Below are 13,909 nucleotides of genomic sequence, written 5' to 3'. Positions count from 1 at the left end.
ATGTGTTCATCAGAAGGTTTAACAGCAACATGCAAAGCCACAACAACTGAGAAGTATTTTCCTTGCCAGTTCTCACTATCTTGAAATATTGACAACTGATTTGGGAAAAGGAGAGGAGCAGCACCACTTAAACAAGTTACTCTGCACAAAATAGCAGTCTTCATAAAGCTATGCCACATTTTTTGCATTTGCTACTCATGTACCATATTGGCAAATATGATGCTAGTCTTTAGAAAGTGGAAGAGACATTGAATTTCTTCCTCTTTAATAATTTACACCAGAGTCTCAAAAGATCTGCAAATAAATTGAAAGCAGAGTTGCTTTCAATATTTAAAACATTATGAATATTCAACTTTCATTTTTACAGTGGCTCTTATCCACAACAAATGCAAAGGAAAAGTGTTCAACATGTTTTAAATGCTGTATGTAGCTAAATGATTCTCTTCTCCCATATGATTTGTCAAGTCTGCAAATATTACTCAGGTCTCCTGTTTACTTAGTATCACTACATAGTTTAAAAAAAAAAAAAAAAAAAAGAAATAAAACAACAACAAAACCCCCTACCCATTAGAATCTGATTTTTGGATTCAAATTTTCCTGAAAAAAAATACTGTGTACTAGACCACTTTCTGTACTGCTATTAATTCCTTAGCATCCTATAGGAGCATAAAAACACCTTTGATCATAGTGAAATGTTCAGGGGAACAACAAAAACAAAAAAAAATCAAACAAAAAAAACCACTTTCCATTGGAACAATAGTCATCTTTGAGAGGTTGCTAATAAGAAAGTATTACAAGTATATTTTGCCCTCCAACCATATTTTGTCTGCATACATTTTTGCATCCACAAAGAAGGAAACATATAAACAGACAAGCAGAACAGAGTGCTTCTTCACCAATAACTTCATACTTATTTTTATCTTGGCATTAGGATGCTGCGTTGCTTTATATTACAATATTGTCTCTGCAGGGGAAGAAATGAAGAGGAAGTCAAATTCATCCAGTGGCTTCAGAAAATGTTATTTGCAGTGTCCTAATAAATCAGTAAACTCTTTATAAGAAAATACCATAGTGTCATGGCTTTGACTGGGATAGAGTTAATTTTCTTTGTTCGTATGATGCCTGTTTGGATCTTTAGTGTACTACAACAATGTTGTTAGTTGTTGCAGAGCAGTGCCTACACAGAGCCAAGGACTTTTCAGCTTCTCATGCTGCCCATCCAATGAGGAGGCTGGGGGTGCACAAGGTGCTGGGAAGGGACACAGCCAGGGCAGCTGACCCAGACTGTCCAAAGACATATTCCACACCATGGGGGCACCATGTTCAGCAATAACAGCTGGGGTAAAGAAGGAGGAAAATGGGGACATTGGAGTGACGGCATTTGTCTTCCCAATAAACGTTGCATGTGATGAGCTCTGCTTTGCTGGAAGCGGCTCTGAACACCTGCCTGCCATCGGGAACGCAGTGAATAGATTCCTTGTCTTGCTTTCCTTCACACATGAATTTGCTTTACCTAGTAAACTGCCTTTATCTCAACACATGAGTTGTACCTTTGCCTTTCCAGTTCTCTCCCCATTTCCACCTGGGGAAGTAAGGGAGCAGCTGGGTAGTGTTAAGCTGCCTGCTGGGGCTAAACTACAACAAATAGATATGTAAGAAACCACACTGGTCATGCAACTGAGATTGGACCCTGTCTGGCAAACTCAAAGGATAGACTAAGAAAAAGCAGGGAAGCAGTGCAGAAATGGCACGGCTACACATCTACCAGTGCATATGAAAAACACCTCCGGCTTTTTCCTGACTGCACCCTGGAGTTTCTGGAGACAGCCAAACTCTCAAGCCACTCCAGCAGAGGACTGTTTGTTTAGGAGCAACTGGAGACATGGCAAGCTAGGAAGTGGCAACATTCCTAGTGTATTGCCCAGTGTATTGCCCAAGATGCAGCACGTGTCCTGTTCATAGAATTTTCCCTGAAATATGTTGTGATTGTGTTGCATGAGGACCTGAAGCTCACTGAGCTTCAATAAATATCGATATAAGGATGACAAACTCAGTTTATCAGCAAAATGGAGTCAGTGCAAGTGTGTTGTGAGCTAATGTATAGTTTAGGATTACAACATATAGGAGTCACTAATTCACCCAGTAGAGGTATGGCTGCCCTACTGCAAGTACTTGGTGATTGTGTTGTCCATGGCCCATGGCTGAGTGCAGTTCCACTTGGAAAGGTAATGCTGTAAATGGCTGTTACATCAGAATGGTGGGTCACATATTGTCTCTCTACAATATTGTACTGCTGCTTCAGTCTCTAACACAGGCTCTTTGGAGCCTTGGGATCAAGACTAGAACTGTTCAAGGTGCACTACAAACAAGCAAACAATACCAACCACATAACCAAAAAACAAACACACACACACAATTTTGAGCTATCCCAAAGCAATCAAAGAAAGATTAAGTTCCCTAACAGAAAGGCAATGACCTCATCAGCTTGCACCCATCTGCAGGTGAGGTGTACTTCCCAGTGCAGGACACAGTATGCTGTAAATAGCATTTTGACCTGAAGAAAGGAAGTCAGCTTTCACTGACATTTGTTTATCCTCACATTTTGATTTTTCTTTCAAATCAAGGAGACTGGGATGATAGCAGGCTGTATTCTCTGACAGACACTACGAATGCATTTGTTGGGAGCTGTTGGTACCTTTCCCAGTCAGAGTTTACAAGCCTGAACAAGAATCAAGATGAACCTTCCAATATAATGCAATCTACCAGCACAGCATATCTTGAAACCTACGAGTAACATCACAGACCTCATAAAGAGATCTTGCCAAGGGCCACAAGGAAGCAGGAGGATTTTCAGAGGTGTTTCTGAACTGAAGGCTGTCACTGGTGCAGACACTGGGCACACAGCTGGTGCATCCTGTCCTGTCAGCAGCTGCTGGCATACAGAATATGAGCAGGAGCTGTGCTACGTTGCCTTGGGACCACTACCCAGCCTTGCAGTTACAGGTTCCTGGCTCCCCACAGGGAGGTGCTGGCACTGAAGCATGGGGCTTTCCAGACCAAAGGGCTGCATAGCAGTACAGGGGCCCTTTTCCCCAAGGAAAGAGCATGCTCTGCTGAACCGGCTGCCTGCAAATCTTCCCTGCATTTTTAGCACAGAATCCTGCACTGACTGGGCTTGTCATGCAGGAAGTGTCAAGGCTGACAAAGCAGACATTTGGCTATGTGGTGTTATGCATTTGTTCCAGCACAGGAACCTCTCTTTGAGCTGAGAGGTGCAACTATCTGATCTAAAATCCCTTATAGCTTTTCCCACCTCATGAAGTCCTCCATCCTGATACCTCCTGAACACATCCCTTGCTCCTTCTCTCAGTTAACAGCCATTACAAGTTCAGGATAGAATTAAATAGTCTCTGCACTGGCAAAATGGCCGATCTCAGACTTACATATGAAATGGCAGCAAAACTAGTCTAGAAAGTGATAAAATTTGAATTTTCCCTTTCCTCTCCTCCATGTGGTGTGGTATCTTGCCATCTTTCATGCTTTATATTAAGAACACAGCTCTCTGTAGCCAAGTACCCTACATGCAGTTGAAATTTAAAAAAAGTCCATCAACCGCATTATGACCCTTGCTCATGACCAAAGGCAATCAATGTATAAAAGAGAGGTTTTTCCTCACTTGGTATAATATGTATTTCTTAGCACCTCAATACCTGAGAAGTTGCTGTGCCAAAGAAGGTACAAAATCACCCAGTGTTATTTTCCTGAGATATGCAATAGCAAGGCTCTCCTGCTGCATCACTTTGATTGGACAGAAGTCATCACACACATGCAAAGGATATTGTGTTAAGTCGCGATGGCTATAGCTTGGACTATACATATAGAGACATTTGTCTCAGAGGTCCAAAGTGATAGAGCGAGTAGCAACAACTACAAGTTGCAACCTGGGAAATGCCAATAAAAGCAAAGAAATGTGTTTCTTTGTCATGAGGGTGGTAAAAGAAGAACGTAGACCCAGACAGTTTGTGCATCTCTGTCCTTGGAGGTACTCAGCACTTGACTGTATGAGATCTCATAGAACTTTGTGAAAGTAGCTTGCTTTCAATGGAGAACTTGACAGGCCGGCCTCCGGAGATCCTTTCCAGTGTAAAGCACTAGAACTCTACTATATTTACATATTTTCAACATAGATTGCTCATACACTGTCCTCACATTCACAGGTATTCCATGAGAGTGTTGTATAGCCCAAGCCCTTACACAAGGAGCCCCACATCGCTGCTTATCAGCCATGTCGCTTCATGTCGCTTCCATCTTCCTTGAAGAGCATTTATATGCCTGGTATCCAAAGCTACAGCTACACAGGAAAAGAAAGGGGCCATCCTAAAGTATAGCTAATTCCACTGAAAGACTTGGAATTCAGAAGACAAATTTAAAAACAAATAAATAAATAAATAAAAACAACAGAATACCCTACTCAAAGCATTGGCACTTGGGGTCACAGCAGTTGTTACAATATGCACTAACCCAGATATCTTCATGGAGCACATAATTGGGTATTTTTATTTTCTATATACATACTAAAATATATAGATAGATATATTCATATAATCTATATTGAGCTATAGGATACTGTATATTGAAAAGAAGGCAAGTATGGATTTTGATTGAAAACATAACATGGCAATATCACATTAGAGCAGGACAATGGGCTGCTAACAGTCTGTGGTAAGCTGACAAATTGAGTTGTTTCCAGTTAAGCTTTGTTACCCCACCTACTACCAGTGATGAACTAAACTGTCTATTAGGAGTTTTCTTATGCCCATGAACTGGGGGTTAGTGTATACCCTGCAGCATTACGTTTTAAAACCTTTTGAAAACATGAAACATGCTATGTGTAATATGAATACATAAGGATATTCTTATTACATAAATAGAAAACCTAACTGACACCTAGCTAAGCAATATTTTCTTTCCAAAATATTATTTTCTTCCTCTGGGAAATTCTATTTGGAACAAATAAGCACCTTTGCACAGGTTTTAATGGGTTGCTTAAAAACAGACAAATAAAAACAAACAAACAAGAAAACCCACACACAAATCCTGAGAGAAAAGCCATGAGAAGGATTAAACATTTGTGCTGTCAAGCATTAAAAAACAAAAATACAAATGTGTTATATTTAAATTAACTTTAATAAGAAGTACAAAAGATAATGTTAAGCAATATTTTGCATGTGGTTAATAAATATTCTTCAACAGCAAGCAGTGACACATTCAAACATAAATTCAGTTATTTCTTTTACATTTTAGAAAAGTAACAACTTTTTCCAGTTAAAACAAGGTCACAAATTACAGATATTGTCATCCTCTTTAATTATTTGTAACTATGAAACCTACTAAATAAGTGAACTGTCACCCAGAAGATTTTATGTGATGTTGATGTTCAAGGTTAAGAATACTTACATTTATCATGCAGTTTCTTAATGTGCATATTTGATTGGTGTTTAATTTTCTTTATAATTATTGGTTCCATTCTTTTCTTCCTTTTGCCATATTTCTTGTTAATATAGCGTAAGCATGTATTTTCAAACTCCCATACATTTTCACATCTAAGAAACTAACTGAAATACATTTGTCATTCAATGCATAAATGTTTTCTGACTGCAGTCCAGCTGAGAAATTGCTAATGTCTGAATCAGACTTCACATTATTTTTACTTTTTATTTTAATCAAGTATAACAAGATTTAGTGTAATCACTTCCATTAAAATTAAAGTGCCTTCAATTTTTTCCTAACAAAGTGACTATTCTGGAAGGTGAAAGGGTGCTGTTTAGGAACTGATTTTTTTTAACAGTTTATAGATACAGTGCATATTGTACATGTGTATTCTAATAGATGTAAAGAACTACATTGCATTCCGTGCTAATGCTAAGCTACACTAGCTTATAAACTGATAAATTCAGCCAAGATGAACATCTATTAAAGAATATAAAAAGCAGCTGATCAAAGCATCTTCTCATTCCATTCTCTATTTGCATCCATCCCCAACAGCATAGATAGATGGATGAAGTACTGGAAAACAAAACAACACTTCAACTTGTTGAAGCTCACCTCTTTGAATATCAGATGAATGAAACCACTCAGTGCAATCATTAAACACCTTGAATGCATAAATATGTGCTCCAGGCCACTTAATCAAGTGAAGAATTCAAAATGTTGTATAAGGAATGTAAGTTTGAAAGCAAAATATAACTTCTAAATCATCCAACAATAAAAATATATTCATATATATTTATGTAGACACCAACACTAGAAGAAGATTATACATCATCTTGCATATTTTAAAACATCCTCCAAATTACTTTTTGTGAGTGTTATCACCCACTCCTAACTCACAACACTTTCACAATATTCTTAAAAGGCATTAATATATACCAGGACTAAGACATGAAGTCTCATATTTCAGTATGAGTGTTTCTTCTTTTAAGGGCTTTTCTCTTGGGTTAAAGAACTAAGCACCTCTATCCAAAGGAGAGTCCAGGTGTACTGCTCTTCTGGAAAAAACTTAATGACTTCAGTGATATAGAGGAATATCCTTAGGATCCCAAACATTTTTCCTTTAAATTCAGTGCAAGTTTTCACCCCAATCTCAGTCAAAGAGGTCAGACCCTCAAAGCTTATTCTCTTCCAGTAAGATCTAATCACAGACTTAAAACATGTGCACAAGGATTCACCTAGAAAGATCTAAATCTAGAAGAAAGAAAATTAAATGAAGTAGAGGAAAACAAATTTTTAATATAATTAACATATGTCATTCATTGAAACAAAATGTTAAGCTTTTAGCTTTCAGTGCTGAAGTTCTAAAGTGATGAAGCAACTTGTGGATCCTCAGAAGGCTGGAATTAACATTCAGATTCATAATAGCAGAATTAAACATTCTGGTTGGTAGGAAGTTTGGGTTATCTACAGAAAAGAAGCAGCAGAAGTTCCCCTTGACTAGAAAAGAACTACAAAACAAGGTAATGTTAAAGGGATACTTAAAGCTATACTGCAAATTGACAGTCTTCTAGCAGAAGATACACTGTGATTGGGAAGAAGTGAAAGGAATCCAAAAACTCTTCTTTCTAAAGAACTACTCAATTTTTTGGAGGCTGGACTGTGACATGACTTTAATTTAATTTATTTTAATGTTTCAAAGTCAAATTATACCATACTCAGAGATTCTATTTAGATTTGTTTAATCACTTGCATATTTATCATGTTCTGTTGTTGTTTTGCTTTTATTATTGTTTTTGTTTTAGTGAAGCTATTTAACTTTCTTGACTCATTTTTGAATGTTTTCTTACTCTGTTTCAAAACTCATTGCATTACTTATCTAGACTTTAGCAGTGCATGTTTGCACATAATGGGCCATAGACTGATGATCTCTTCATATCCATACTGAAATTCACTTTCATGTGATTTTTTTTAGGAATGGAAATATTCAGAAGCATAGTCTTTCATCTATTTTGTAAAAGGCCAAAGCAAAAACTTGTGCACCACTAAGCTTTCAGAATAGGAATTAGAGGTATGGAGGATGGATGATGACTATGTGCATAACTAAAAATCACAGCTCTTAAGAAAACAAAACCTGGAATAAAAAAATTCTGCTCTATTCCTGAAGTTTCTTTCCTCCTTCTGCCTTAGACAGCAGAAATGACACAAAGCATACAACATTTTGTATGGTTTTCATAAAGCTGTCAGCAGAAGCTTCTCGCTTTCAAAGGCACAAATCATTTCCCTCAAATTCAGTGGAATTATACAAGTATTCCAATTTCACATGTTCTAAAAGATACTTTACCACAACTCCCATAATGAAAGCTCAGAACTGAACCCAAAACAAAAATACACATTACCTCCTTCAATGGCTTCTTCATCAATAATTCTGCAATCCACAGGCACAGTTACACAGCCATTTTATTCTCTTTACCCCTCATCTCCCCAATATATTCATAAGGTCATTTAGTAATGTTCCTGTTTGGGGTCTAATGAAACTCTTTTATGCTCTCCTGTAACAATACAGGCAGACTTAATTTAGCATAACTATAGTAGTATCAGTAGTGTCCCAAGCTAAAGCTTTTATCTACCATAATATTTTTTAAGATGCTCAGTAATGCAGCAGTTATTATTTGATTTACCCACATACAGAAAATGAAGATAATTTCATTGCCTACAACATAATCAAAAATTTTGGAAACCCCTGTTTTACAAGCAATCTCTTAAGAAGTCTTCAGCAGACAACCCTGGCTAATAAACCCTGCTGATTTCTATATTCTTCCCATGCTGTTTTATAAATTACTTTTAAATTACTGACCACATGCATCCAGAATTACATGTCCCAGTACTACATCAGAAACCTATTTCATTAACTTTGTTCTGAATTAGGATAACTTCAATCCATGTTTACTACAGTGTTATATCATTGCATTTATTCTATTTGCTTCTTAAGTTACATAGAATGTGACATGACACCCTGAAAGAATAGAAAAAATAAATTAATTATCTTGTCAACCAAAAATTTCACAGGTAGATTCCATGTGCAAATCTTTAATAGTGAGATAACTTCCATTTGTTCGTTCATGCTCTCTCTTTGTTTTAAGTGTTTAATATCAGCAAGTCTTACTCAAAATAAAATAAATTTTTGTTTGGCACATACATTTCTGAGACAAGCATTAAAATCTCAGACAGAGTAGCTATACTGCTAAACAGAAAGAAGGCCTAACTATAGTATTTTAGTGTTCCTTGAATGATGCTTGTGTTCACTTTAATGTTACATTCAAATTCACTTATCCAGTTGTTAGTCTTAACAATATGCAATTTATGTGTAGCCAATTTATTTATTTTAGATGTTTTGGTAGTGAATGAGTGAAGCAGACTTCTAACTCCTACAGGAGTTTGCTTTAATTCAGACCAACTGAACTAAATTTAAAAGTAAACCTTTTCTGTAGTGTATACACTCTAAAACCTTCCTGATGCTCACAGGAACGGAATGGAAATACTTACATGTAACATGATTAACTTTTACAGAGTGAATTTATAGCAATAAATAATAGTATAATAGGCATAATAGTATGCTTATTTTTCTATATTAGTGCATGAAAAATGTATCTTTAGCATGTGATAAGCACCCATTCTTTTGCTCAATTGTCTCTATGCATAACACAAGCATAGAGAAAATGGTCAGTGACCAACAAAATAGTTGCACCCAATAAAAGTAGTAGCAGCAGAGCTGACTCAAATGAAACAGCATCAGGCTTCTTGTGCAAACTGAAGATATGCTTTTTGCATGCAGCTGAAAATTACACAGACGTTATCTACCAGAGAAACTTCCTGGAGAATAAGACTTGTACAGTTAAAAAAATTCAGGGTACCCATTCTTAGATAAGGATGTAAAATCTTTCCTTATTGTTATCTAACATGCCTCCAAGAACACTCATGTTTGTAGTGGGTAGTTTGTAGTTTGTGCAGTCATGTTCTCGACTACACAGTGTCATCTGTGGAGTAATGCACGACATTATTTGAACACTGTGAAGTGTTGGGAGTATCTGGGATGTGGCCAAGGGTGAAACACAAACCTCTCTTTCTCATCCCCGAGTTCAATGTGATTCAGAGTTCCTAAATCTTGCTGATGTGAACTGAAGGTTAAGAACTCTCACTAGGTCACAGACCTCAGCTACAGAAAACATAATCAAGCTACTCAAGTCCAAGAGCAGTTAAGCATGGGCCTCCATTAAACTATACAGTCAGAGCCCTTTGCCAAAAACAGAGTTAAAAGTGAAGGGATTTTTCTACAGTTCTAATATTTACAATTATTTGTACATATGTACATATTTATATATTTATTCATACCTGGACAATGTGACATTAAAGGGGAAATTTAAATTTACAAATTAAACATTTTTAAAATGTATAATTATACCATGAAAAGAACCTTTTTTTTTTTTTTATTGCTTGCCTTCCAGCCTTATGCTCATAATCACACTATTGCACACATCTCCATATTACATGGAAGATCTACATTTATATATAAATATATATGAAAATAAGGATATTTTTATTTGAATGTTCTAAATAAAGTGCTCGTTTTTTAACTACTGTTGATGAGAAAGGTTTAATCTGAGAGTTTAATTAGAGGGACTTAAAGGGATACACAACTTGTCCATGCTTCTCCCTTTATTTTGCTGACTTATTTTGTTGATGTCAACTCTGTCTTAACTATTAATTCTGTTCTTAAAATGCATTTGTGACCTTGGCATCTATACTGTCACACAAAGTACAAAACAGAATCACATTAAAAGCAAAGAAAATGCAAGAAAATAAAGCAGCAAAAGAAAGCAGTTTCTCTTTGTTGATTTTAGCACATTTCCATGTCTTAAGATACTCTTTTATTTGATTTTAGAAATATTTGTACAACTCTGAACATACCTATTTTATGCACTATACTCAAATACTGTACAAAACTGCAATAAATGACACTATACGACTACATATGTCTCTACTAGAAGACATCATCATAAAGGTGTATCTTTTTTTAAAGGTCAACTAATAACTGCTAATGTATGTGTGAATCAAAATATTTTTGATTGGCCACATATACTAAAATCTAAATACAGTACACAGTTATTACTTATGTCATCATTTACCAGGCCTTTAGGGGCATAAAGAATGTTTGCAAAGGATTCGAAGAAAAAAAAATAAATAAATTTGCTGATCAGTATTAAATGTTCATATAAAATTGCACATGGCAGCTCCAATTTTGTCATAATCATATATACGAAATACAATTGATACCTACTGATGATGCATAACCTTTTATTAAAAAAATAACATTCAAATCTTAGCAAAACCATTTCTAGTATACAAAGTTGTTGGAAATTTATGTCAGCGAAATGTAAAGTTGCAATTTACAAAAGCAGCAGTAAATTTTATTCATATGGACAATTTCCTGAACTTAAATAATGAATTCTTATTTCCTTTGAAAAATATGCTTTCTGGGACAAATACAGGTAAATCTTTCAATGGCAGGTTTTAGCATATCACTAAGCAAGGAAAAGAATATATTACTGATAAACTTAATCCCCCCAAAACTGAGCGCTTTTATAAACCGGACAATAATATAATTAAGAACAAAATAAAGAAGCAGAAAAATCCAACTTTGCTGAACCAGACAACCTGGTTTAGCAACACCACATAAAGAAAGCAGTGAAAAGAATATGAGTGGAAGTTGCCTGATATTAGAAATTTGATTAACACCTACTTTTCCCTGAAATCAATTGGAATAGTTTATTAACAACTTCAAAGAGGACAGAAGTAAGAAACTTGTGGCTTTTGACATATAGTAGCCTTTACTACCTCTTCAGCCTAACTAGTGTCCAGAATGGTTGTGAACAATAGAACTGTACGACCTCCGTACTCTTATGTACATGGGTACTGCTATTGTATGAAACAATTACACCCTTTTTAAAAAAAATCACTTTTTTTAAATGACAGTTTCTTTCATTAAAGTAGAATTAGTTACTTTATAGAAAAATATCTTAACTTTAAATTAAAAAAATACTGTTCCTAAATAATTAAGTAGGATCATATCTTCATTTCATTGTATGGAGAGAATATAATTCTGTATATTTGAATCCTAGTTTAACAGAACTCCCCTGGGTATAACTTTTAAAGAGCTTGCTATATTTGCCATGGGTGGTATCTGTTTACAGACCCATGAATTAACACTGTGTCCCTCCTTTGGAGATACACAGATAAGACATCTATATACACTCTGTACATAATGGTTCACAGATTAGCAGTTATTAGTCGTACTGTACATAGCGAACAACCTATCTGATTAGAATGATGTTTTAAGTCCTCAGTGCAAGTCAGCTTTTAGGTTGATGGTGCAAAGCCAAGTAAGACAGGCTCCCTGTTTAAATATGTAGCCCAATACACTAAATTAAAAGTACCAAATAAGACAGGAAACACTATTCTAGACATTCTGTCAATTTTGCTAACACTGTTGAATGTCTTCTTCGCTTCCTGTGGCTTCGCTTCTGGTTTTGCCTTGTTGGGTTCTGCAGTTGTAGCACTCTTGGAGATGGTCGGTAGCACTGAGTCCTTGGTAATATTTGGAGCATAGTTGGCAACAGCCACTGCATAGGCATTGTTTTTCTTAATGACAGATGCTTTTTCTTTTTTCTATTGGAGACAGCATGAAGTTAAGTATTTAATGTGTATTTGTTGTATCAGACTTAATAAAACAACATTTCAAATGTAAAATAAATGAGTATGTTAAAATAAGTGCCAGGAATACCATAATGATCAATTCAAATATGAAGAAACACACTTGCAGTTTATCCAAAAAGAAGGTATAGGTAACATAAGAATGCTCTAAAAACATGGACACTGTCCATCAAAAACCCTGCTGAAGTTATATGAGTAAAGGCCTGTTACTGTGATTGTAGGAATAAATGGAAAACTATCAGTCTTACTCTGTTTTGTATCTAACTTCTTACAACAGAATTACAAGATCTTTAAAGTGTTCTCAGTTAAGAGGACTAGAATGATCATTCTTCTGATTTAAAACATCACGTATTTTCTAGTAATAGCCAATTATATCAAAACAGTGTATTAGAGCTGATTGGAAATCAGGATGTTTCTTTAGGACTTACCTTATCATTCACTACACTTTTTCCATCCCACGCCCATCCTCGTTTTGTGAAATAATTTACAGTTGCAAATTCAATTAATGCAGAGAATACAAATGCATAGCAAACAGCGATAAACCAATCCATAGCTGTTGCATATGCTACTTTGGGGAGTGAATTCCGAGCACTGATGCTCAGTGTTGTCATTGTCAACACAGTTGTTACTCCTGTAGGGGGATAAAAAACAGAACATCAACAATTTTACTTGGATTTTGAATGTTAACAAAATATAAAGCAGAAATTATGATGGTATGTTTTTGAAACAAAATGGAAAAAATTGCCTGTCTAAGGTGGTGACATATTAAAAGCTGCATCTGGAGTTTCCTTTCAAGTATTTTAATTCAACTTCATTGTCTAAAAGTCACTTTTTTAACCATCTGAAGATTTTATTTACAGATCTTTTTATTTAGAGATAAACACTCTTTTACTCTTTATTTATTTATTGACTATCAGGATAGGTAAGGGACAAAATTAACAATTCTTTAATGAAATGTCTTTCTGTTGCATCCTAACCATACAGAATCTTACTTAAGAAAGGTTGAAGACAGCTGCTTAACACACATCTTTGGTGGTTGGCTTCTGGCTTCAATGCAGTGGCTACAGGTCTTACATTTTTCCTGACAGTATCACCCAACTTGACCATTTTTTATTAGAAATAATGATTTCTTTTTCTTTCTTTTTTTTTTTTTTTTTTTTTTTTTATTCTGCCAGTAGTTTTCTCACTAACCATCTAGCAACATAATTGAAAACGTAAACAGGTTTACTTTTCATTCAGGTAACATGGATTTTTCTCTAGATCATTATATTGATTTGAAATGGTCATATTACGTAATATATGCATCAGATTTATATGACATGTCAGAAAATAAGACTTGATAATCCAAGTGGCAGTTATTAAAGCATTTTACAGTGGTTAATGAAAACTGAGTAAGAAACCAGAAATTATAATACAAAAAAAAAAAAAAAAAAAAAAAAGGAAGGAAGAAAGGAAGAAAGAATATTTTTCTGAATCAGTTTTAGCAAGTAGAAACCCACAGCTAGACATGCAATCTCCATTCCTTAAGCAAATCGGTTCTTACAGCCCAGGCTCAATCACACTTAAACAAACTAAATTATTCCTTTTGTGGCACCCGTGAAATGTCTCCAGAATGAAAAGCAACACAAAGTGATATACTTATCATAGA

At 35.4% G+C, this 13,909-nt stretch overlaps 1 protein-coding gene across 1 annotated transcript in view; it reads right to left on the bottom strand.

Moving 5' to 3' along the window:
• Nucleotides 1–5,514: 5,514 nt before the first annotated feature.
• Nucleotides 5,515–13,909, bottom strand: part of GABRA2 (gamma-aminobutyric acid type A receptor subunit alpha2) — a 61,048-nt gene continuing 52,653 nt past the window's right edge. Inside the window, 2 exon segments of the mRNA XM_032187122.1 lie at nucleotides 5,515–12,216; nucleotides 12,690–12,892. Of these exon segments, the coding sequence (XP_032043013.1) occupies nucleotides 11,908–12,216; nucleotides 12,690–12,892 (512 nt within the window). The 3' untranslated portion in view covers nucleotides 5,515–11,907.

The sequence above is a fragment of the Aythya fuligula genome, chromosome 4, assembly GCF_009819795.1.
Source record: "Aythya fuligula isolate bAytFul2 chromosome 4, bAytFul2.pri, whole genome shotgun sequence".
NCBI lineage: Eukaryota > Metazoa > Chordata > Aves > Anseriformes > Anatidae > Aythya > Aythya fuligula.
The sequence above is the reverse complement of the archived record's forward strand: the minus strand, read 5'-3'. Positions and strand labels throughout refer to the sequence as shown.